Source organism: Mastigoproctus giganteus, chromosome 7 (assembly GCF_048544385.1).
Source record: "Mastigoproctus giganteus isolate SK-2022 chromosome 7, ASM4854438v1, whole genome shotgun sequence".
Lineage (NCBI taxonomy): Eukaryota > Metazoa > Arthropoda > Arachnida > Uropygi > Thelyphonidae > Mastigoproctus > Mastigoproctus giganteus.
In genome coordinates this window covers 13777130-13803648 of record NC_143581.1, presented here as the reverse complement: position 1 = coordinate 13803648, position 26519 = coordinate 13777130, and the positions used below count along the sequence as shown (strand labels likewise).

Sequence of the window (26519 nt, the reverse complement as noted above, 5' to 3'; positions counted from 1 at the left end):
GTCACTTTCTCTTACCTATGAAAGAAATTGCTAGTCTACTTTGTGAAGCTTGAAATTGTTTCCAAGTTTTGCATCCTTTACTAGTGAATGTAATGTGTAAAATATTGTTTCTACATTTTGCTAAACATGAGTACTAAAGGCATGCAATTATAAACTTTCACAGTTAGTGAAAACCTTAAAATAATTCAAGAGAAATAAATAAATTCAAGAGTGCAAGGAATTTGAGAAAATATGATAATTAGAAGAAATGAGATAAGCAGTGGTTGAGGAAACTGAAGAAAGATTGTAGATGACAAAAGATATCACTGAAAATAGAACTAAGGCCATGATTTGTGAAATGAATTAGGAAGTCTTCTTCCTTGCATCATCTGACCAATCCAATACTAAATTAAAACTTGATTGTTTATTTCTATGCAGTATTAAATCAATTTCAGAAGTGGAGAAATGTTTTTATATTTAATAAAAAGTACTTCTCAATGCACTTGCTGAATCCAAAAAATCTTAGAAAAATATCACCATTTATATTAATATTAATACTATTTTTAAAGCGTGCATGCACTTGAACGAACTATGTGTGCATAAAAGAGTATTTTTCAAACTGTTTAACTTATTCCATTCATTTCTGATGGCGATTTTAGTGATTTGTAAAATTATCTTGGTGATTCTCACTTCCCTCATTTGAAATCCTTGCACTCCACACTCTGAGAACCACTGTTCTAGAGCAATAAAGATCTAACTTTAGAGTATCATGCACCATGTAGAAATGATCAGAATGAATATTTAATGTGTGGTTTGATTAAAGAAATAGAGGTCTACATTCTGTTGGAAATATAAAAAATAAACAATTTATTGTAAACATACATAATTAATTTAAAAAAATATAATCTATTTTTTGAGCAATAAAAATTGGTGGAAAAGATTACTGTGCAATTGCTATGCCATGCTTCTTGCCTGCAGCAGTGACTAGTATTGAGGCGTCATGTTTACTTGATTTCCTGGGTAAAGGGGATACGTATAGGTTGTTGGATAGTTTGTTGGAACACCTTGCATTAAACCTTGTGGAGGTATAGCAAATGGAACAGATTGAAAATGATGAAGTGCTAACCTGAAAGTTTCATGTTCTATGTAAAAGCTTTCTCCCCGAGGCTTTAACACAAAGTGCTGAGAAAAGGAGTGTGGAGGATCATTATCAGTCTGTTGGAAGAATAAACAATAAAAAGCATATTAAAATTCACTGAAAATATATGAAAATTGGAAGTAGCCAATTTTCTTAAGATGTAAAAATTACTGTGAAATAAACAATATTTTCCAAAAGATTATTCTTGAGAATTACAAGTAACCTCATTTAACATTTTACTTAGTAACATGGCATTATAACAACACTTGTAAATTATCAAAATTATCACCAATATTCAGTTTGTAACATTCCTCACCTGATTATTATGACACCTTACAAATAATTTATATAAATATTTAGAAATGTCCCTCAAACAGCAAACCCCCAAGCTGATTAAAAATAAATCATCACTGTGATATTTATTGCACACCACAGAAAATAGGATACAGAGTAGACTCTATATCCTATTTTCAATAGGATACATAACAACACACAGAATAAATGAATCAAGTAATTAGAATTACTTGATTCATTTACTGATCTCCCTTCAGTAGTCCTAAAATGAATCTAAAATGGTCACGAAAGAAAGCAGAAGCATGGAAGGAAGTTAAGACATCAAATATGACTGGAGTTAGGAAAAAATTAAGGCTTAGTCGTATCCAATATTACCTCAAATGGAAAGAGCCAGCACAAGATATACAAAGAAACATTGCAAAAAAAAAACAAAGATATACAAAGAAACATCGGGGATTGCAAAAAAGACTGGCTTAGATAATGCTGGAGAGGCTGATATGGTCAACTTAGTCGAATCACATGGTAAAGATCTGGTGAAGTGCGAATATATCCACAATCCATAAAGTTGTATCAAAAGGCAACTTGAATAATTACAGACAGGTTACTATGATGCAGTGACCAAGGAACTGGATGAAAAAAATAATTTTGACATTGCATACTTGGGTTTCAGGAAATCTTTTGATACTGTTGCACATAAAAGACTGCTGTACAAATTGGAGAAATGTGGCATCAAGAGCAAGTTACTGCTATGGATAAAGGATGGTTATATAAGAAATTCTCTGAGCAGTGCAGACATGCTGCCAGGTCAGTTCATGGTGTTTTATCAATGATATACAGAAACTTTGCTAGCAGGGGTAAGGCTGTGGTTAGGTTTTTTTGTTTGTTTGTTTGTTTGTTTTATGGCGCATTAGCATCTAAGGCTATAATGCGCCAAGTCAAAAGATGAAGAATATAAAATTTAAATTATTTGTATATTATTTTAAAAGAATATACAAATTAAAGCGTTCATGCAGTATAAAACGATAAAAATATTTTAGATTGAATTATTTAGATTAATAAGTTGTAAAAACTTAAAAATAGCTGACATATTGTCATTGTCGTTTAAAACCTGTCTGAGTGTATAAGGTTCAGACAGATGGCTAAAACATAAACGGCGGTCATTATAAAAGGACGGACATTCAATTAAAATATGACGGACTGTTAAAATGGTGTCACAATTTCTACACATAGGACGATTGTCTGCCCTCAGCAGATAGCAATGTGTCAAGTGACAATGTCCTATGCGGAGCCGAGATAGAACAACTTCCTCTTTTCGGTTCCTGCGTAGACTAGACTGCCAATGTTCAATTACAGGCTTAATCTCATAACTTGTTTGTAGTCTGTCCATGCCAAGAGTGTTGCCATTGGGATATCAGTTTCTTTCGAATTACTTGCCTGTAGTCTGTATAGGGGACTGACAGGCAAGAGTTAAATAGGTTCGCTGATTTGGCTGCAGAGTCTGCCAAATCATTTCCTGAGATCCCAATGTGGCCTGGGATCCAGCAGAAACGAACATCAAATTTGAATTCTGCTAAGGAATGCAGCTTCTGCTGTATCCGGGTCAGGACAGGATGAGGGTTGAACCTCATCGATGATAAAGCCTGCAATGAACTCAAAGAATCGGAATATATAATATATTTTTTGTGGTGGGTGGTTTGTATACGATCTAAGGCTAGCTCAACCGCATGCAGCTCTGCAGTGAACACACTGCATTCGTTGGAGATCTGCTCAGATACCGTGGTGTCTGGAAAAACAGCTGCAGATCCGACAGACATATCTGACCTCGAGCCATCTGTGTAGATGGGCAAGAAGTCAGCATGTTCCGAGCGCTCAGCTAAAAAGAGCTGCAGGTAGATGTTGGATGATGTATTACCCTTTCTCCAGTTGTTAAGGGAAAAGTTGCAGTTTGGGACACGAGCATGCCAGGGTGGAAAAGGTTGCCCTGGTGATGGGGCAACATTGTCTAATGTGATGTTCAAATCATTGAGTAGCCTTTGGATACGAATACCGAATGGTTGATTGGTAGTCTGGCGAATGTTGTACAGATTTTCCCAACGTGGCTCAAAAACGGGTGTCCACGTTGGATGGTCTGGCAGGGATTTCAGTTTCAAAGCATACTGTAGAGACAACTGTTTCCTGCGAAGCGATAACGAGGGCTCATTCGCTTCGACATAGAGGCTATGGACAGGAGAAGTACGAAATGCTCCAGTGGCAATACGGATCGCCTGATGGTGGATGGGATCCAGCCATCGGAGTACGCTGTCTAGAGGATGCGTATACCTGGCACCCGTAATCTATCTTAGATCGTACGAGTGCACGATAGAGGCGCATGAGGGTATATCGGTCAGCGCCCCAAGAATGTGAGGAGATTGCACGCAGGATATTCAAACCTCTCGTGCGCTTCGCACGTAGCTGACGGATGTGTTCTAGAAAGGTCAGCTTTCTATCGAAGATAAGCCCCAAAAATCTAGTCTCAGGTACTACTGGGATGGCAGTTTGTCCAAGCCTTAGTTCAGGTTCAGGGTGAAGATTGCGTTTTCTGCAAAAATGCATGCAAACTGTCTTTTGTGGAGAGAATCTGAACCCGTTATTCGTGGCCCATGAGTTCAAATGGTCAATAGCATGTTGCAGTTGCCTCTCAATTACCCTCATGTTGCAGGAATGACAAAATATGCTAAAATCGTCAACATAGAGGGCACAGTTTACAGTTGGAGGAAGTTGTTCTGTGATAGAATTCACTTTAATGGCAAAAAGCGTAACACTTAAAACGGATCCTTGAGGCACTCCCTCCTCTTGGCTAAAAGAGCGAGAGAGAGTAGATCCTACACGGACTTGGAAAGAACGGTGACATAAAAAGTTCTTAATAAAATTGGGGAGATTACCTCTAAGGCCGATGCTATAGAGGTCTTTTAAAATTCCAAATCTCCAAGTTGTGTCATACGCTTTTTCCATATCAAAGAACACGGACACCAGGTGTTCTCGTTTTAAAAAGGCATCTCGAATGGAAGTCTCGAGCCTGATTAAGTGGTCCAAAGTTGACCTATTCCTACGGAAGCCGCACTGAAATCTGGAGAGAAACCCATTAGCCTCCAAATACCAGATAAGGCGGGCATTGACCATTCTCTCCAGAATTTTGCACAGACAGCTAGTCAGAGCAATAGGACGGTAGTTCGTTGGGATTTTGGGATCCTTTCCTGGCTTAGGAAATGCAAGCACGATTGCCTTATGCCAGGAATCCGGAAACTGCTCTTCTTTAAATATTCTGTTATATAGAAAAAGCAGTTGGTCCATGGATTTTGCAGACAGATGTTTGATCATATCATAATGGATAAGATCTGGTCCGGCAGCACTTGCCTTGGTAAGAGTTAGAGCTGTTTCTAACTCTTCAGTGGTAAAGGGCCCGTTATAGGGATGAGACCTTCTTGATTTAAAGTTAATTGGCTGCTTTTCACATTTATCTTTCCAGACCAGAAATTCTGGGGAATAAGCAGATGTTGACGAGATGGCAGAAAAAGTCTCCCCAAGTGCATTGGCTATTGCAGTTGGATCTGCAATAACGCATCCATTATACTCCAGGACCGATGAAGGGTGCGATGTATATTTACCCTTCATTTTCCGGATTTTGTCCCAGATAGCTTTACTGCTGGTTGACTGGGTAATGGTGGATGTAAAGCGGACCCACGATTCCTTTTGGCTCTGACGACGAATATATCGCGCTTTCGCGCGTGCACGTTTGAAGGCTAAGAGATTGGCTATGGTAGGATATCGTCGGAATATCCCCCAAGCTTTTTTTTATGCCTTTTTTGCTGCTGTGCATTCAGTATTCCACCAAGGTTTTGGAAATGGCGGAAACCGGGTAGATGTTTTCGGAATTGTAGCTGCAGCTGCATGGACAATGCTTTCTGTGATGTACGCCACTGCGTCATTAATAGGCTCCCAACTGACTGTACTGATGTTAAAGTCTACCAGGTGTTGAAAGGTGTTCCAGTCAGCCTGATCAATCTTCCACCGTGGTAACCTAAAAGGTGAACATGGCGTCACTTTAAGTAGGCTGGTTATCACGGGGAAGTGATCACTCCCATAAAGATTCTCCTCTACCCCCCAAGTGATTGAAGGAAGGAGAGAGGGGGAACATATAGAGAGGTCAATAGCAGAGAACGTACGGGTAGGCATGTGAAAAAAAGTGTTAGTTCCCACATTTAGAAGGGATAGGTCATTGTCATTGAGCACATGCTCTATGACACGTCCCCTTCCATTAACGTTTGCACTACCCCACAGGGTGTTATGTCCATTGAAGTCGCCCAGGAGTAAGACAGGCGTAGGCAGCTGCACAATGAGATCATCAAGGTCTCTCTGGGAGATATCAGCCCCAGGTGGCAAATATACTGAGCAGACTGTTATTAAGAACCCTACCGTAAGGCGAACCGCTACTGCTTCTATGTTGGTGGTGAGCGCAATAGTTTGATATGGGGTATGGTTGCCCAGAATTATAGCAACACCCCCATGAGCAGGTCCATCGTCAGTTCTGTCCTTTCGAATGATGGTAGTGTTACGAAGCGAAGGGTTTTCATTTGGCTTCAGGTATGTCTCTTGTAAGCAAAAGCAGACTGGCTCATGCTTTTGCAGAAGGGCCTTGATGTCATCATTGTTTCGCCGGAATCCACGACAGTTCCACTGAAGGAATTTAGCCATTATTTTGGCTTGGTGGGTCCATCAGGTGGCTTCCGAGGTGCTGAGGGCTTACCTTTTTCAGTCTTGGATTTATCCTTCCTGGGGAAGTACGGACGCTGTCCAGTGTCCATTTCCTCCTCAGCAAAGAGCTCCAAAACTGAGTCTTCTTGTACCTCCTTCTGCTCTACATCCATGTTTTCTTGGGTTGTAGGTGGTATTTCCCCTTTCTTATTCTTTTCTTTCGTGATAGATTTTGTTATTTGTGGAGCATTAGGAGGTACTGATATAGGAGTGGCAGCTGATTGGTCCTTCTGTGCAGGTTTTTGGGAGCATAAGAGATAACGTGCGATAGGGGTAAATGATTCTTTTGGAGGGATGGACATGTCCGTCTGAGTTCCAATGGAACACCTCCCTGCTACCTTCTGGGCGTAGGTAGGTTTTTTGATGTTGAGAGGTTTCACTGCTTTCCTTGCCTCCTGATACGATATGTTTAGCTCTGCCTTCAGCCGTTGAATTTCTTTTTCTTCTTTCCACCTCTGGCATGCTCGTGAATAGGCCGGGTGTTCGCCTTCACAATTAATACAGGTGGGTTTTTCGGCTGAACATGCTGTTGTTTCGTGGTCCTTTGCGCCACATCGAGCGCATGCAAGGACTCCACGGCAGGCCATTTGAGAATGTCCATATTTCTGGCATTTAAAACACCGTAAAGGGTTGGGAACATATGGACGCACTGGACAGTTGATGTAGCCAGCTTTAATCTCATCAGGAGGTTTGGGAGAGTTAAAAGTCAGGATAACACTCCTGGTTTTAACAAGTTTCCCATCCCTACGCGCACTAATTCTCTTGACGGCTATAACTCCCTGAGGTTTCAGTTCCAAGCAGATTTCCTCCTCGGTTATGTCGAGAAGGTCCCATTCGGAAATGACACCTCTCGATGAATTCAGTGTTCTATGTGGTGTTACAGTAACGGGTACTCCTCCGATCGATGTTGCGCGGAGTAGCTGCTCGGATTGTCTGTCAGTTTGTGATTCAATTAAAAGGTCTCCAGAACGGAGCCTCTTAACAGATTTGGGTGAACCTGCTAACCCATCTAACCCTTTCTGTATGAAGAAGGGTGACATTCTACCAATTGGTTTTTCTCCGGTGGAGTGTATAATTAGGAACCTTGGAACAGGCCCTGATGGTAATTCCGTTCGCTGCCTTTTTTTAGCAATAATGCTATCTGTATCTGTGTCTAAATTTTCAGATAGGGACCGGGTTGGGGCCCCTGAAGGAGTAAGTTTCTCAGGATTCATAGAGGTTTTTTATTTGTTCAGTGCCCGGGCTCCCCACCCACCACGGAGCCCAAAGGGACGCCCACTACCCGGCATGCAATAAATGCGCTCGGGAGTGGGACGCCAGGGCTACCCAGACACTATACCTGCACCGCCGCCAGCCTGAATCCTGTCCCTCAGACCATGAGGGTAGGGGCGTGGCATTGACACGGTTGACCCTCGCAGGCGAGCCTACTAGCCGATTGATCCTAGCCGGGCCTTCCAGGACCACCCGTCTTGTCGAAGCAGGGGCCAAAGTGGTGTATTGAAGCTGGGCCCCTCAACCACCAGGATCCCCCTTTCCGAATTTCCACGGGTCGCAGCGCACGGCAAACACGCCGGATTCCATTGATGTAAGCCCGGAACCTAGGCTGTGGGCGTTGGATCCCAGTGATGCTAGTCTGGAAGTCCAGCAGCGTCACTGGGAGGTCCCCTCACCACGTACAGGTGCCCACGTCGAGGGGCTGTGGTTAGGGCCGCATCCTGAGTACTGTATACAAGTCTGGAGGCCTCACTTTAGGAGGGATGTGGACCTGCTGGAACAGGTGCAGAGAAGGACAACTAGATTGGTGAAGGGAACAAAAGGGTACTCTTACCTAGGAAGGCTTCAGTTCTGCAAATTGCAGTGTTCTGAGACAAGGCACCTGCACAATTAGAGGATGTTATGCCGAGGAAAGACTATATCTTTTCAATAAACAGACATTTTAAACTTTCAACACTTCCACTATATAAAAGTAGTAGTTATCATGGCAGTTTGTGGGCTCTATTCATATTCGAGGTATAGCAAAAGGCACACAAATACAATTGCCACAAAATCATTCCTATAGTGTTACCTACAACTACCACAGAAGAAATGAAGTGGAGTGTCCAAAACTTGTCTTTGATCACCCACAGGCATTCTAAAATAGGCTTCATATGCACTGCGGTAAACTGATGGACATTTCTCTTCGTGGCCTAATATTATCAGTGAAGTCCTCCAGAGTTCAGTGCTGGGCCCATTGTTCTTTTCTATATTTATTATTGATATTGATGAAGGTATAAATGTCTAAATGTCTAAGTTTGCAGATGATACAAAGGTCTGTAGGGTGTTAAATGACAGTAATCAAAGTAAGCTACTGCAACAAGACCTAGAAAAATTAGGTAGATGGGCTGAGAAATGGCGGCTGAAGTTTAACATTGTCAAATGCAAGGCACCACATATGGGTAGCAATAATTCCAGATTAACATACCAACTGTGTGGTACTCTAATCAGGGTAGTGGAAAATGAAAAAGATCTGGGATAATTGTGCAGGCATAGGTTCTCTGAACAGTGCAGACAAGCTGCCAGGAGAGCTCATGGGGTTTTGTCAGTGATATACTGGAACTTTGCTAGAAAGGATAAGGAGGTGATTCTCTCTTTGTATAAGGCCATGGTTAGGGCCACATCTTGAGTACTGTATACAGGTCGGGGGACCTCACTTTAGGAAGGGTGTAGATCTGCTGGAATGGGTGCAGAGAAGGACAACCAGATTGGTGAAGGAAACAAAAGGAATCAGTTCTGCAAACTGCAGAATCTGGAGACTATACACCTGAAAGGAGATCTCATTTAGGTGTTTAAAGCTCTGAATGGATTGAGTATGCTGATGGCATTCTTAAAATAGCAAAATAAAAATACATGTTAACCATTTTTTTAAATAAATAAAAAATATTATGTACTATTAATGTTTTATTTCCAATAAAATTTGAATATGACATATGTAATCATCATCAGCCATTTTCAATCCACTGCAGGATGAAGGCCTCTCCAGCAACTTTCCAGTTCCTTCTGTTTTGAGCACTGGCCATCCATTTACTACCCAAAAACCCATGAATTTCATCTATCCATCTCCGCCTTTGTCTTCCAGGTTTTCTTCTAGCTCCTCTTGGATACCATTCTGTTATTTTCTTAGTACATATAATATATGTATAATATAATTAATAATAGCATAATAATAATCACAAAGTTTTGAACTAATAGTTGAACATATTAGTTCAACTAATTTGTTGGGGTTTTGTGTATAAAGTTGGGATTTTGCGTGGGCTTGTTTGTTTGTTTGTTATTTGGTTTTTAGGAGCATTAGCAACTAAGGCCATATTGCTCCGGGATATACGGTGGTCATTCCATGACCTTTCCGCATTCTCCATATTTGGTGGTGACGGGCTCGAACGCCGGTCTAATCAAGAAGCGTGTGCTACGCACTGCTGCTCCTTCCCACCTGGCTACGGAGGCGCCTTTTGCGTGGGCCCTTCAGAAGTCGGGGCCCAGGGCGCGATCGCGCCGTTAAATTCGGCTCTGCCTCTGGCTCAGACTATACATATGAGGGGGCATAAATTCAAACTGAGGAAAGATGGTTGTAGGATAGATGTGCAGAAATCTGTCTGCAGCTAGCAGGTAGTTCATTATCGGAACTTCCATCTGGTGCTTGCCTTCTTGTATCGTTTGCCACTACTAATACTAACTGTAAAACTTGATGCCGCCAAGGGTATTATGCTTCACAAGCTTCAGGCCTCATAAAATCCACAAACACAGCAGAATTAGTCTGGAGATAACCTTATACCTCTGTTTGTTAATCATAGCAAACTGAAAAAAAAAACCCAAAAAAAAATAGGTTCTTATATATAACAACATTGATAAGCACTTATGTAATACATATGGTGCAAAAACATAAAACTTTAAACTGCTGCCAAAATACTGACATTAAAGAAAAACCAATGTCATAGTTGGATACAGCACAAAAAATAGACATATGAAACAATTAAATATATAGAATAAATATTTTTGTTATGTAGCGTAATATATAAATTTGAGTCATAATGTATGATACAATACATCTGTCTAATACTCATATTCATAATCTGATGATGAGAGAGAGAGAGAGAGAGAGAGAGAGAGAGAGAGAGAGAGAGAGAGAGAGAGAGAGAGAGGACACCCAGTGTGCAGGTACTGCTGGAAAAATGTACATTGATTACAGTTGTGAAATTTTATCATAGTTATGATTTATGTGGAATGAAATTCATTTTTTTGAACATAAATTAAATAACTATTTATAGAAAAGACTAATCATGAAGCTGCTTCGCAGTTATTCTTTAACTAATTTTGGTTAATGCTGAATCAAGTTAAAATACGAAAGATAAATAAAAATTTTATCACATATCTCCATGTTCGAATTGAACAGTTCTAAAGTCCCGAGAATCGGGGTTTTTTTGTTATTGTTTATTTATATTTAGTGTTTAGTAGTGTGTAATATTTTCCTTTAAAGCAACTTCTGTGATTAATGTTTTCTAAAAACACACTTATTTGTATATGTATGTATGTATGTACATGAGCATGAGCACATACACACATTAAAAACAGTGTAATTAAAAAAAGTAGTCTGCACTTAGTTACATAGTTTACACAAAAAAGTGATAACACAAAAAAGAGAAAAATCACTCATTTTTGCATTGACTACAAAAACAGTATTAAACAGCAAATACTACCCAAGACATGAATTAACTCTCTCTCTTTCTCTCTCTCTGGCAAGTATGTAAAATTTTTAATAACTTATGTTCAAATGAGATATATCACGAATCAAGTGGTTAAGACATACAGCATAAGTGTTCATACATGAATTCAAAACATTCAAAGATACAAATACTGAAAGTATTAAAACATATATTCAAAAATAAACTGCACTTTCAGATATATAGTTCTTGAATAATAAGAATAAGACAGTGTCTTGTTCTTGTTATGCAAGTCTTCTGTCTAAAACAGAAACTCCTGATAACAAATTAACAAAAAAAGAAACAAAATTTTTACTGATTGATTAAATGGCATTGTGACCTACCCATATTTTTTAGAAGTAGAACTCATAGGGAAAGTAAAGGGGATATACAACTGCATTTCCCTCCCACTAAGCATGGTGAAATCTCAGATTTAATGTGGTGTTGGGGTTCCCAATAAAGATGATATAAGTAGGAATCCCAAACTTCCTCTTGATAGGCCTTGCAAGAACTGAAATGCAACACTAATTTTATGAAAAAGTGTACAAAGTGGATGTTGAATTTTTAATGTAAATAACGCATTTGCTATTAAGCACAAAATTAAATAAAGTGACTCGTTCAAAATTGTAATATTTATAATATAAGAACCTCTAATGTAAATACCATAAGCAAGCTTTTTTTGACTTCTTTAATGAATGAAAAATTTGAAATAAGAGATGGGTCATTCTAATTTAGTTAAATTCACAAAGCAAACAAAACACTGAATTCCAAATTTATCATCAAAACACATGCACTATTATGGATTTCATCTATAAATTATATTACCAAAAAAAGCAAAACACTGAATTCCAAAGTTATCATCAAGACACATGCATTATTATGGATTTCATCTATCAATTATATTACCAATGGTTTATAAAGCAACATTGCAGAGATGGGCCTAGGTAGATAGTAATGAGAATACAATCATTGAATCATATATTATGTTTTTCCAGGTTAGGTACTGCTAACCTAGAAAACATAAGTATATAAAATGCAAACATTAAATTAATAAAATAACTTCTATTATTTAAAAATATAATATAAGAACAATGCAGTGCAACTTGCAGTGTTTTTAAACTGTTATACAAAATGATAACACCTCTAAGCAACAGTTCTAAAGATTTTCAGTGAAAGAAATCCCACAAACTCAAAAAGATCTCATATTCAAATATCTCAGATTATTTAACATTTAAATAAAATATATAAGGTCTCTGAAATTCGAAAGGTGATCATCAAGAAACAAGCTACTCATTAGCAGAAAGCACTGGGAAACCACCAAATTAGTTTGCATAATTCCCCAACGGTTAAGGAAGTCCTTTCAGGCAAACACTAAATGAAAAAAAATATGGTACAGTGTAAGACTGTAATAATCATGGCTGCTTTTCAATTTAAAAAGCACGATCTTCATGTCATCAATTGCATAACAATACAAAGGCACAACCTGCTAAGTGCATAACTGGACCACTATGGAATGATTTTACATTTCATAAAAAACAGGAAAATCCAAATTAAAATGTAAGAAGGATAAACTAATAAAAATAGAAAAGATAGTAGAATGCAATAAAATATTACAGTAGAACCTGGATAAGAAATTCCCACATAAGAAGTTTCCACCTTTACTAGGTTTGGTTTCTTAATTTCCAATTTCAACTCTATATATTGTAATGTATTATTTTTTCAAGTAAGAAGTTTCCCGGGTAAAATGCTTTCTTGCATAAAAAGTACATGATAAAGAATACACAGTGTATTATTATTATTATGACGTTTTCCACTTAATACATTTTTTAAATATAGAAATTCTTTATTTTTATATTAAAAAAATATAAAACAATATAAACATTTTGTTAATCAAACAAGATAGTGCACAGCATCCTTTTAGTTTGTAGTAAACTGCTGAAGTAGGCTGAAAGCATTGTTTTTTACATCTCATATTGTGAATGCTTTCAAGAGCTGCCCTGACATTGCACTACCTCCAATAAGCAATGCTTCGCCACTAGAGAAGACTAATGTTACTCATTCTTGGTTAATACCACCACCACCACCCCTGGGTGGTGGTATCCACCAAGAATCCACTGGTGAAGTGTTGCCTATTTGAGAATCCACTGTTGAAAGTAGTTCAATATCAGGGCAACTCGTTGTGAAGATGTTCACAATATGAGATATAACAAAAACAATGCCATTTCACCTACTTTAGTGATATACTATGAACTAAAATGATATTACGCACTAACTTGTTGGATTCCTGAATTTTCTGTAGTCACAGGCTTTCAGCACTAAAACCTTTTTAGTATAAACATTTTGATATAATGGAAGTGACATACTGCAATTGTTTTCATTGATATCCATTATTGGATATGTTGACCACATTAAGCATTAGGTTCTGATGGTTGTGAACAGTTCTGAATTATTTAGTGGATTGTTCCTCTGTCTTATTGTAATTGTAACCTTTTAAGGTATATGAGACTCTAAAGGAGCTCATTCTTCCAAATTGGTAATGAGTTAATGAACAGAATGTTAAGCAATTAGGAATCATCAGTTTAAAAATGTTTCCCACAGGCAGAGTAAAATATTTATAAATTCTGAAAAAGTACTTAAAAATTATCTTTCATAATATTTCATACCCTTAGGTCATTTTCCCTTCTAAGAAGTTCTAAACCTCCACTCCCTTGGAAAACTTCTTATCTGGGTTCTACTGTATAAAATAGCAAATTTAAAATATTCACATGGCTATAAAAGAAGTTGGTGAATATTACAGTCTGCAATCAGTCTCCTTGATGCAGGAATCACAAAGTATTAACTAATATACTTGTAAATTCTCCTACCAGTTTATTAAGTATTCTAATATTCCCATACTTCTTATCACAGGCAACAGAAATTAGCCAGCGATATCATTCAACATGAAAAAACAATAATTAGTCTATGTAAGCACAACAGATGAATCTGATTGCAATAGTGTCAGGAATAGCAATGATGGCTGTTGGAGCACTGGAAAAATATAATGTGGTCATACAAATTACTGTCCTCAGGGTGCATCCGTAGCCAGGTGGGCAGGAGCAGCAGTGCATAGCACATGCTTCTTGATTAGACCAAGGTTCGAGACCATGACCACCAAATACGGAGGATGCGGAAAGGTCAGGGAATGACCACCGCATATCCCGGAGCAATATGGCCTTAGTTGCTAATGCTCCTAAAAACCAAATAACAAACAAACAAACAACTGTGCTCAGTTTAGCACTGAAGGATCCATATGAATGCACCTATCATCTGCCACATAAAGCAGTAGATCTGAATGTACCTTGTCTTCTGTCTGGGCCACTGGTATTGACAATTTTTTGATGTGGTGTTATATGATGTTATGTTGGGTTTTGGGTACATCAATGACAAATTGTATTGTGCCATTTGTATTAAGCCTGTACAAGTGTGTTTGTGGGATGAAAAACCTAGAATAATTCATAGGGAGATCCTACTCCTTCCTTCTACCTACCCGAGATTGGCTAATTCCAGCCTCAATTGAAGAAGCTCTTAGAAATTCCACCAGACTATGAGAGGAATCTAACTTTAACCTCTCCAAATGGGTGACATATAAACTATGTACTGTCAAGCAGAACTGATATTAGTATTAATATTAGCAATGGCCACATGGTGCAAGGATGCCCATGGTTTATGCTGCACCAGCAGAAAAAAAAAATAATAAATAAAATAATAAATAAATAAAAAAAATAATAATTAATAAAAGAAATAATAAGAGAAAATAAATAATTAATAATTCATATGATCAGGTCTAGAATATTACTGCCTCTAGTACTTTCCCTAACAAGCAGATATACAAAGTGTGGCAATAAAGTTCCCAGGCTAGTGCTGTAGCAGTCACATTTAATGAGGTTGAAAATAAATGAAGTGGTATGTTGTAGTTCAAACTTAGTCCAACAGATGGTGGTAGAGAGATTGCTAGTAAGCAGGATGCAAGTAACAAGCAATTCATTAGTAGAGTTAACATTCCATACTTTGATTTGCAATGGAATTTTCCCAATTTAAATTGGAAAAATCTGCAACAGAAACATCAGGAATGTTAAAAATTGTTTATGGTGACAAAATGTTAAGTTGTAGCAATTTTGGGAGAAAGGAAGCTAGGTTCTCATTGCATGACAATGCCCCCTGCCCATTCCACACTTGTTGCAAAGACATTTCTGACAAAACACAGCACTGTATACAGAGCTCAAGTTGTGAGTAAATATGCATTTATGTATTTGTTTTGGGTATTTTTTTTTAATTATCTCCATAATATCACTATCTTTTTCTCATATTAGTTGCTTTCTTGCATCATATGCCTCTACTAATGCTAATTCAGATGCTTTTATTTTATAAATTTTAATAAATAAAATTACTTTTTTTTTATTATTTCACTCTGTATAATTGAAGATGGCTCCTTTTACCTTAGATTATTGAGATGCTAATGTATTACCAAATATTCATCATCATAAAATAGAATAACTGATTTTTTACCCTTAGCTGTCCAAGAACAGATATCAAAATCCCACCATCAAACATAGGCTGACAATCTATTGATGTTAAACTATGGAAGATTGCATGGAATGCTAAGTGCTGTGGGGAAAAAAAAAATAAGCTCTATCAAATCATATGAACAAATTAATAAAACAAAGAAATTACTAAATAAAAATAAAGTTTTAGAATCATCTTAAAATTACCACCTTACTTATGAATTTTTAAAAGTTCTGTTAAACATTCTGGCATGACTGCTTTGGTCAGAGGAATTTACAACTAATCATTATGACAAGAATACAATAATTAACTGCATTCTGTAGTGACAAGAGCTCAAACTAGTCAACTGAAAGGAGTGCTCTATTGCACTCCTACACTGACAACTATGCTACATCAGGCCACATTATGCTACTTGGATTTTATATGCTAATATTGTTATGCTCATATATTAGGGCCAATCAAACAGTAGTGAATTACTAAATTGAATCATTGAAAATTAGGATATTGTACTTACAATAGAGCATGTGCACACTTATTCTACTGGTTTTTCTGGTGCAGAAACTAAATATTTGGAATCATCAAAAGCTGCTTCTTGACATATTTTGTTTATTTTTTCCCCCATTTTCAAATCTTTTGCCTTCTAAGGTTGTTGTCCTTGCTTTTTTTTTTTTTTTTTTTTTTTTTTCAGTTAAGAGGAACAGAAAAAAGAAAGAGGGTGCCAAATATTATGAACGTGGAAGCTGTCTCATTTGTGAAATACTTTAACTAAAAACTCCACCAAATTTGTGCTGCAAATTTGGTGCAGTTTTTAGAAAATAAGAAAAAAAAAACCTGAACTCTTCAACCATTTCACAGAAATCAACCTTCTGTTATTTCACACTAAATTAATAAAAATCTCTTTAGGTAACTTGAATGATCAAGCAAGTAATGAGTGTCTTTATTTATGGATGACTTTATTTTATTTCTAGTTTTAAAAATCTGTGAAGGGGGAAGTGAAAGCAATCCTGAAAATTTTGCATGTAAAATACACATTGTTTAGATTACTTTCTAATTAAAAATATATTATTAAAAGGGCTTTTGTGGTAACAGCTTACTTGTATAGATTTATAATTTTGTTTAGGACCTTATCAACACCATAATTTAAAACAGAGATATGTAAATGGTCAACTAATTTGTCAACAAGAATCTTTCCAAAGTGTCAACTGTGGTGCACAGAAAAATATAATAAAATATATGGAGAACACCAGTACCAGAAATCTCATTAATTACTTGCCTGATTTAGTTTCTAAGTTTACTTCATATTTTATGCACCTACTTACCTAATGTATTTTTATAATAAAAAAATAATAATAATTCAAAAATTAGCACATTTTATTCAAAATATTACACAAAAAAAATTGTGATAGGTTGAGCCTGTAGTCTTGCTTATTTTTACAATGGGAAAGATTGGTGTCTACTGGCTTAAAAGCTTAAAACATTCTGTAAATGATACAGGTATTAAATAGTTTTATAAGTTATATATGTATATATTCTAAAAAAAACATATAATAATATCACATTCACATCGAAGAGAATGAAGTTTTATTTTTTCTCTGTCATTCTATGACCTAGAGAAATTATAGCAAAACCTGGAGCCTGAATAGCATGCTTAAACCCAGAAAGGTGGCAGCTCTTTATCTCTCACTAAATGGATATTGTGGACTGGTAGTACACCAAGCAGAATCAGTTTTGCTGAACCACATGGATGAACTGTTATTTATTTCAGCATGTCAGAGAAAGTGCAAGGAACATAAAAATCTTTGATCTAGTCTTCATTAAGGATTCAAGCAATATCAAATGCATGATGGTACTAGCAGAAGCTGACAGCCAAGAATAACCACAATATGAACCAGAAACATATATGAAGTTAGACATTACTTGGCAGAGGAATTACAAGTGTTGCAATTATGAACAATGTACCATTGCATTTACTATTGTAAAAGTTAATCTAGTTTAGTTGGTTGTTGAGAATTAGCACCAAGGTAGCTAAGGCTATGGCACTGGTATACAATGTTTATAAATGGTATGTATTTGATAGTTTGTTTGGCTGATTTTTCTGGATTAAAAAAAAAAAAAAAAAACACTCCACCTGCTAGGAGAAATAAATCACGTGATCCTCACCCAAGGTGGGTAACTCAGTCAAGAAATAATGTCTGTAAAATCCACCCACCTCTCATCTCAATGAGATTTGAGCCCATGTGGAAAGACAGTGACTGTAACCACTGTGATAGACTTTAGCACTATACATTTGAGACTGGGAAATTCAAGGCAGTGGGTGCAAGCACTCAGAGTAAAATACTGTATATTAAGAAACAAAATCATTAAATTTCTGTTGTGAGCTCCTCATATAGGATCAAGAATCCCATATAGAGAAAAAACAGTACTTGAGACAAAAAGCACAGAAGATGTTGTTGTTATTTTGTTTTTAGGAGCATTAGCAACTAAGGCCATATTGCTCCGGGGATATGCGGTGGTCATTCCCTGACCTCTCCGCATCCTCCGTATTTGTGTGGTCACGGGCTCGAATCCCGGTCTAATCAAGAAGCGCGTGCTATGCACTTCTGCTCCTGCCCACGAAATTGGAAGATGCTTAATATGATGTGCAATGGTTCGACACCTTCATACAATGACTGATTCCTACACAATAGTGGCATTAATATTAGTGGAAACCAGGCTATTATGCTCAGTCGTGGTGGTTTTACAAGAATCAGAGAAAGTTTGGTCCAATGGGTAATATATATATTATTTTAGATAATTTTTAGCAATAATGGAAATTAATTATTTGCAATTAATTTGGTTAGCAATATTCATGAGAATACTTGCAAACAATTTGATGTTAATGATCAAACAGATGCAACATCTGTAGGAATATAACTAATTTTTTCCTAAATGGACTGGTTCTCCACAGTTGTTTGATGTTCTCACATTCATGCAGTTGAAAATTTTTGGCAAGAAGCTCTCTTATCACATTTCATTTGACGATGTTGAAGTGAATTGGCAAAATCAAAATTTAGATGTCATTCAACTGTTGTTTGTTTGTTTGTTATTTGGTTTTTAGGAGCATTAGCAACTAAGGCCATATTACTCAGGGGATATGCGGTGGTCATTCCCTGACCTTTCCACATCCTCCGTGCATCCTACGCACTGCTGCTCCTGCCCACCTGGCTACGGAGGCGGCGTCATTCAACTGCCATAATTTGTGCTATGCATAACATATTTTGTTATACATAGCAAAAATCTAGCTGTTCAGCATCCAGATGCCAGATGTGTTTTCTTTGATGATAATTGAAAGTGATCAAGCAGAATGCAATGGAACTGCATTCATAAGATGCAGCTGATGACACAAGATACTCTGTTTTTATTATTTACACAGGAATCGCAACTCTTGTAATTCCTGTTAAGTAACTTTGGCTTGCTGTCATTATCCCATTAAAATTAACTTCTTGGAAATGCATGAATCATTTTATTTTACCGAATTTTTTTTCTAATGAATATAACTTAAAATTATTTCAAAAGAACCATTATTTGTTCAATTAAATTAAGTTCAGTTAAGTTCTATTCATTTTTAATATGAATAGAAGTAACAATTTCTGTTTTTTTAAACTTTAAATATCAATTTTAAAATCATAATAAATAAATAAATAAAACAATGACAAAATATGTATCACAAAAAATAAAAATATTTATTTGGAGATCACTGATTTTGAAAGCACAATGTATTTATAATAAATAGTGTACTATATTAAAATTTTATACCCTACACTTTCAGAAATACAGTACAGTAAATATAACTTACAATTACTTTGCATATATAAAAATGTCAATTTTTGCTTTTAATATTTATTTTTTCTTTCCTGCATTAATATGAATGTTGAATACTTTAGTGCAACTGAAAATGTGTAAATTCAGGTTGCACTAAGTCAAATTAGATTATTCATTCTAATTTTTTTATTTTTCTCAAAAATGAGTTAACTGTTCTCTTCAAATTTTGGCTTTTTTTTTTTTTTTTGTTTTTTAGAAAAAAAACATAACTAGTAAAAGTAATTGCATGTGTGAATTTTTCACCTCACAGACCGCATTGTTTCTTTTGTCGTTAATGTTATTGTTGGGGAGGGTGGGGTATTGAGCATGATTACTCAAAAATGTGGAAAATTTAATAGTGTGAAACTGAATTTTTGGGCATCTGTACAAACCTTTTATTTCTTTCTCTTGAATAAAATCCTCCTAGAGCTGTAATTACAATATGAGGGTCATTCATATTTTCATTAAAACTGTATTCACTGTAATAGGATTTTACATTTATCAGTGCAAGAGGATTGGCCATTGATATAGGTTCCAGTTTTGTTGTTTTTGTCAACAAGAATCTTTCCAAAGTGTCAGCTAGAAATTTTATATTACACAATAACTTATTTGAATATCAAACCCTTAAAGGAGATTGATAAATGTAATTTACCATGTATTTTTTTTCTCTGTATATTAAATAAAAACAAATAAGAAATGAAAATCAATTCCTACCTGAATCTTGTTCATTATTCTTGATCGTCCATATAACTGCTGTCCTTCAAATGTCATCATTGACTTTTCCTCCTAAATTAAAAAAATACAGTATTAAATAAAAATATTTAAATGTGTAAATCTCAAATTTTCACATTTACTTCTAGAATATTTTTCATATTACCTGCACAAATAAATTAACAAAAACAACAAATTTCATTAACAATCAATATCTTGACCATTAATTAAATATGATGAATGTCTATCTATTAGCAAGAGCAGTATGCCTATGCATTTGTAATGAAATCTGAAGCTGAATATAAAGAGCTAAATGGTATGCAACAATTGACAAGACAGCGAACTCATAGTACCAGCACTGTATAGTTACACAGAAGAAACAGTAACTGATTTCAACAACTGTTTAGGTGAAACAGCATAAGTATATCATCTATCCCTACAGGACAACCTACAAGTGGCAGCAGATCTGCACTTCAGATGTTTTTTCTGCTTCCACCACATACAGGCCAGAATGAGTTGAGATGTGAGAATTGGCTAACCAAATGTGAGTGACATTTATCAAATATCCTCAACCCAAGGCTAAAAATTTATGGTATGGTGGAAAATCTCACCAGGAAATATCATCACCACTGAGGAACATCCAAGTGTATACGTGTATATTCCTGTTGTTCAAATTGTCTGTCAAATGAGGAGGAACCTACACAACTGGAACAACTAAAAATTTTGAGACATATATTGTGTTATTCATCAGAATTATACTACACTACACTACCAGAGAGGCGCCTCCGTAGCCAGGTGGGCAGGAGCAACAGTGCGTAGCACATGCTTCTTGATTAGACCGGGGTTCGAGCCCATGACCACCAAATACGGAGGATGCGGAAAGGTCAGGGAATGACCACTGCATATCCCTGGAGCAATATGGCCTTAGTTGCTAATGCTCCTAAAAAAAAAAAAAAAAAAATAACAACAAATAATAACACTACCAGAAAGTAGAGTAATGAAAATTAATTTATACTAGTAATGGAATAATGATAAATATAAACCTCTAAGAAGCATACGTAACCCAGCCAAAATTAGAGTCAAATTAAAATCAAGTAATATGATCATGGTACCAAAAAGCAAAATATTTAGATTTTTCATTAATTTTCTTATTTTGAAGACTAAATGCACAAGGCATAATATGTTATGTGTTGAAATTAACTATATAATATCAGTGTAGATATAATAAAATGATGCCATTACACTACTTATGTAGTTAAATTTATGAGTAAACTATGGTGTATTTACACTGATATTATATAATTAATTTTCTTAATACTTGAGCTAGTTTTAGTAATACTAATACTTTTTACTTGTTCAAGAATTTTGTATAAATGCGATAAAATACATGAAACTGAAGCTAATATACACATGAACATAAATATGCACTTTACAGCATTTACAAAGTTTGATCAAAAGGTTTGGGGCAACTAATATTTGGGATATGATGAAGCTTAAGATTATACTGGTGAATTACCTTTGAAGTAGTCTCCTTGGTACTGTATACACCAATTCTACTGCTTCTGTAACTTATGGAATTCCTGATAGGCTTCTTTTGGAATTACTAATAGTTCTGTGTTGCGTTCTGAATAATTTCCTCAGCCATTGCAAATCTGCAACCTTTCAAGTGTGTGTGGTTTTTTTTTTTTTTAGCTTGGGAAAACAATAATAATAAGAAGGAACTAAATATGGTGGAAATTGCAGATTCTTCATCTACCGTTTCCACCACAGTGATGGAATGCTTTGCTAAAAATTCCTAAATGGAATGTATGAAGTGTGCATGGGTGTACCCTGGTGCAAGCCCAAATTCCCTGTACAAGTTCTAAAGAGATCTTATCAGGCAATTGCTGTAGAGCTTGTTTTGTCAGATTCCTGGTTCATTATGAAACACTGACAACATGACGACTTTATAATTACAATCTTACCAAAAACTGCTATTTCAATAAAAGTAGCAATTTTTAATTTCTATAAAAAAAGATATCCATGGGAATTAACTAACTATCATAAGATATTAAACAACACTGCACTCCACATAAATTTTAAATGCAAAAAATGATTGTGTTTATTGAAAGAAGTTGGAAAGAAAACTTTCCAACTTCTTTCTGATTAAAATATTCCAAATGGTAGGAACTAAATGGTTTTTTTCCAGCTTGTTTCAATAAACTCGATCATTTCTTGCTTTAAAATTAACGTGGAGTGCAGCTTTGTTTAACCTCTTATTACAATTAGTAGCAATTTTTTCTATATCAAAAAAATGGTGTACAAATCTATACAAATTTAGTAGGGTAACCTGCTTTAGTACTGTCATTATAATGTCTGCAAATAATAAAAAGGACCTAATTTTTTGTGTTTTAATTTTTTTCACCCATATATATATATATAAACAAAGTGATAAAAAAAATTAAGGAAAGAAAGGGAGATAGAGAGAGAGATATTTAATAAAGCAAGCGTATCAGCTTGTGTAGCATCAGCCAAAAAAAAAAATCTAATTAATTATCTATTTTAATTAATTAGTAGATAACTAATAAAATGTGCATAATAAGAAATAAATAATTACAAAATTGAAAACATGAGGATGTCACAACTTACAAAACTGGCCTCTCATCAGGTGTCAATGGCCAGGATTGCAAGCAAAATAGCAACCTCTGTCTTCATTTCTGATGTAAACTACAAGCCAAAGGGTAAAAAACATAAACATAAATAAAAATGAAAATAAAATTTTGTTAACAAAATAAATGAAAATTAAAATTTTAGTATTTGTGTTATTTTATTATTATAACTTTTTTGAGGCTTCTGTTTTGTTTATAACTTAGGGCACACATACGTTTTCTTGCACTATTAACTAGCCTGTTTTTAATTTTTAATTTTTCTTTTTTTATATATAATTCTCCATATTTTATGTTCTCTAATGTCAGTCTGATGTAATGTCAAATTCATTATTCGATGACATTAGTCAGTTCTGTTAAGTTTAAATTTACTACATATATCATCCTTCATTTACATGCCTTTGCACTATTTTTTTCTGTTAGTTCAACATTTGTGCACATTGCAGTAAATCTCTTTCTATATAGTTCTAGCAGTATCTGAGTATAGTGCATAAACACCATCAATCAAAAACTAATTAATTACTAAGCCATGGCTCTCACATGTATTAGCCATATAGTGCAAGGAAACCACAGACTTTTGCTGCACCAGACAAAAAAAAAGTAGATAAAATATAAATTATGTGCTTCACATTGGTAACTACCCAGCTAACCTTTCATTTTCTTCAAATTGTCAGCCACCTACACAGGCAACTTCCTCCCATAACTTGCTGGCTAAAAGAATGGGCAATTATGCTCCTGGTTAGACAAAGTATCTTGCGTCTTTTATCTTCTTCAGATTACAGTCCACTAGTTTTTCTTTCTTTTTACGGCACCTAAAATATTAGTTATTTGTGGGTGAAAAAAGCTTCTTTGCTTTCATGATCTTTCTTCATTTCTCTGTATTATTATTATTATTATTATTTATTATTAGCCATATAGTGCAAGGAAGCCTGAGGCTTATGCTGCACCAGCCAAAAAAAAAAAATAATAATAATAAATTTCTGAATTACCCAGGGAGAAAGACGGAAAAAACAGTCAGAAGTAGAAGAGAATCACCAGAAAGAGAATACTGATGATATCCAGCTCAGGACCCTGGGTGTGTCACCTAGCAATCTATAAACTTATCCTTTCACTGGTTACCTTCTCTCAACAAACTCCATTCATTCTATTCAATCACTTAAATCGACCGTAGCCCAACTCAAGCAAAAGGAGCAAGGATTTTCTCTGTGATTTATTTGCGGTTTTTCGACCTGCACAACATTCAAATTAGCCCTTGAACATACTTGTATGTTCAAGGGCTAATTATTATTATTATTAATAGCCATATGGTACAAGGAAGCCTGAGGCTTATGCTGCACCAGTCAAAAAAAATTTGAGTACCCTGAGAGGGAGAGAAGCAGGAGGGAATCACCAAAAAAGAGGAGAAGAATGATGATATCCATCTCAGGACACTGGGTGTGCCAAGCCCATACCCACAAGATGTGAGCCCCTGGGGATAACATGGCATTAGATGATAATAGGTTATATTATTATTATTATTAGCCATATGGTGCAAAAAAGCCTGAGGCTTATGCTGCACCAGCAACAAAAAAAAAAAAAAAAAAAAAAAAATTCTGAGTTACTCTGAGAGAGGAGAAGAGTCAGAAGTAGAAGGGAATCACCAAGAAAAAGAAGAATGACATCCAGCTGAGGAGCCTGGGTGTGCTAAGTCCATACTCACCAGATGTGAGCCCCTGTCAAATAATGATGCAAAGTCGATTATTTTGAAACAAAATACTTTCAGGTTATATCTTACTAAAAGCCATGAATTTCTGGTTAAAAAAAAAAAAAAACTTGTGTTAAAAATTTTTTTCTTAGAAGTTGCAGTTACACTGGTACGAGATTAACATAATATGAATATATTCGTAGGCAAAATGCCGGTAAAGATATACTATATTTAAATAGAATATCGAAGACGGAGCCAATTTCGCAAACTATTTCTGATGAATGCTTTCGATGGGTTACTCAATTTTTTTTTTTTATAAGACAGCATAATATATTCAAAAATGACAGCTTACGCAATACAAAGGTGCTAAAGAGGCACGTCGTTGTGGATCATCAAAGCACTGATAATAATGCATAATAAATGCTTTTCCAACTGACTCGAAATGGGGATTTAATGGCATAATTAAGGATTTTTTTTTTTTTGCATAGCAATGGGCCCAATATGTTGATCAGCTAAATGGGAATTTAGAACCCTAAATTAATCCAACCGAAAATGTAATAGTTTCTAATTTGGTTTACGCGCCGCACCAAAGTTGGCGTCGCCTAGAGAATGAAAATTCCCCGATATGATCAAATAAAAATACCCTAAATAATTTAAAATAAGTTATTATTTTAAATATTTAGGGAATTTTTTAAAATAAAATAAGTTATTATTTTAAATATGCACAATGGGTAGATGAAAAAACAAAAAAAACAATTTATTAAAGTCACCTGGAAAGTTTTCCCCGGATTCCGGTGTTTTTTGGTCGATTTGACTGCTTTGCTGGACGAAAAACCCTGGGTTCCGGGGGAAGGAAGGCTCTGTTTGTTGGCCCTGTTAGTTGGTCTCAGTTGAGAATAGAATAAATTTTCTCACAGAAACTCGGGTTTTTTGTTCGGAAAACAGGCAAATCTACCACTGAACACACCATATGACACGATATATGGCCTAAGTCGTTGATGTGTGTAAAACTGCCCAACACAAGAACTGATGGGAAAATTATCTTACAGGCTAGGGCAGTAAGTCTCAGTTTCCTGTTTAACTATGATAGCATGATCAGATGATCCGGTTTTACTGGGGATCATCCGTTTTTGAATGAGGTGTTCCGATGTCTCAACAAAGATGAAAATCACGTCAAATAGTCTCATTTTTATTATGCTGTACTTTTTAACAGTTATTTATTTATTTATTTTTTTTTTTTTCGAAATTTCCCAAAAATTTGGTACTCACCATTTCCTAAGTGATACTTTTTTTTTTTTTTTTTTTAATTTTATTGTATATTTTTCAACTGGACTGCAACACAGAAACTAATCATTGACATTGTTGAGACTAAAACAAATAATTCTTATACCTGTAACATTCGGTTTTATAAGTATGATAAATTACCCATGTAATTCATCTTACTTATAAAACCGAATGTTAGATGAATTACATGGGTAATATACCAGGATAAAAGTATTTAAAGAAAGCAATCATAATAAAATAATGTTTAAAATTCAACATCTATTCCTACTGGACACGAGTTTGCGATAATCAACAGCACTTAAAGGCAAATCATAATGTCATCCGTGATGGACACTGTACATTTTTAAAATAGATTGCCTAGCAGTCACCTTCGTGATTCGCAAGCACACTACGCAACTAGCATGCTTATACGTTGCATGTTTCATCAATTTTTTTCGTCGAATTTGAGAAACATAAGTCAATATATTAGCCTGAATCGAAACTAGTGGAATCAATACTAGCAATCATTGATCAGACAAAAAGGTTTCGAGATAGAGAGTTTGCATTTGATGAATTTCTCAATTACTTTGGAAAAAAAAGTAAGATGGGATTGATGTCGGATTTAGATAATGATGTACCCACCATCAAAGGTAAAGGGAAGGGCTTTTGCTCTCGTTAAGGTGACTAGAGTAGTCTCAGATTGTTTTTAATTCTGTATGGTGAAACTGACGGATGATGTTACCAACAACAAATTCTAAATGGGAAACATTTAGGGATGTAATCGAAGAAGTTACTAGGATATTTATAGTGACTAAGAAATACTGTTCAAGGATTTGACCTTCAGATGAACTATTTAATCTTGCGGTTGAAAAGAAAAATGGATGGGATGTATAAAATTT

At 35.6% G+C, this 26519-nt stretch overlaps 1 protein-coding gene across 1 annotated transcript; it reads right to left on the bottom strand.

Moving 5' to 3' along the window:
- Positions 1-935: 935 nt before the first annotated feature.
- LOC150082534 (putative nuclear transport factor 2) lies at positions 936-24817 on the bottom strand. The gene is made up of 4 exons (XM_090378672.1): positions 24710-24817; positions 20032-20103; positions 15481-15579; positions 936-1194 (listed from the first exon to the last, which is right to left on the bottom strand). The coding sequence occupies exons 1-4, from the start codon at positions 24815-24817 to the stop codon at positions 964-966; spliced, it is 510 nt and encodes a 169-aa protein (XP_090234798.1). The 3' UTR covers positions 936-963.
- Between the last annotated feature and the right edge of the window lie 1702 nt (positions 24818-26519).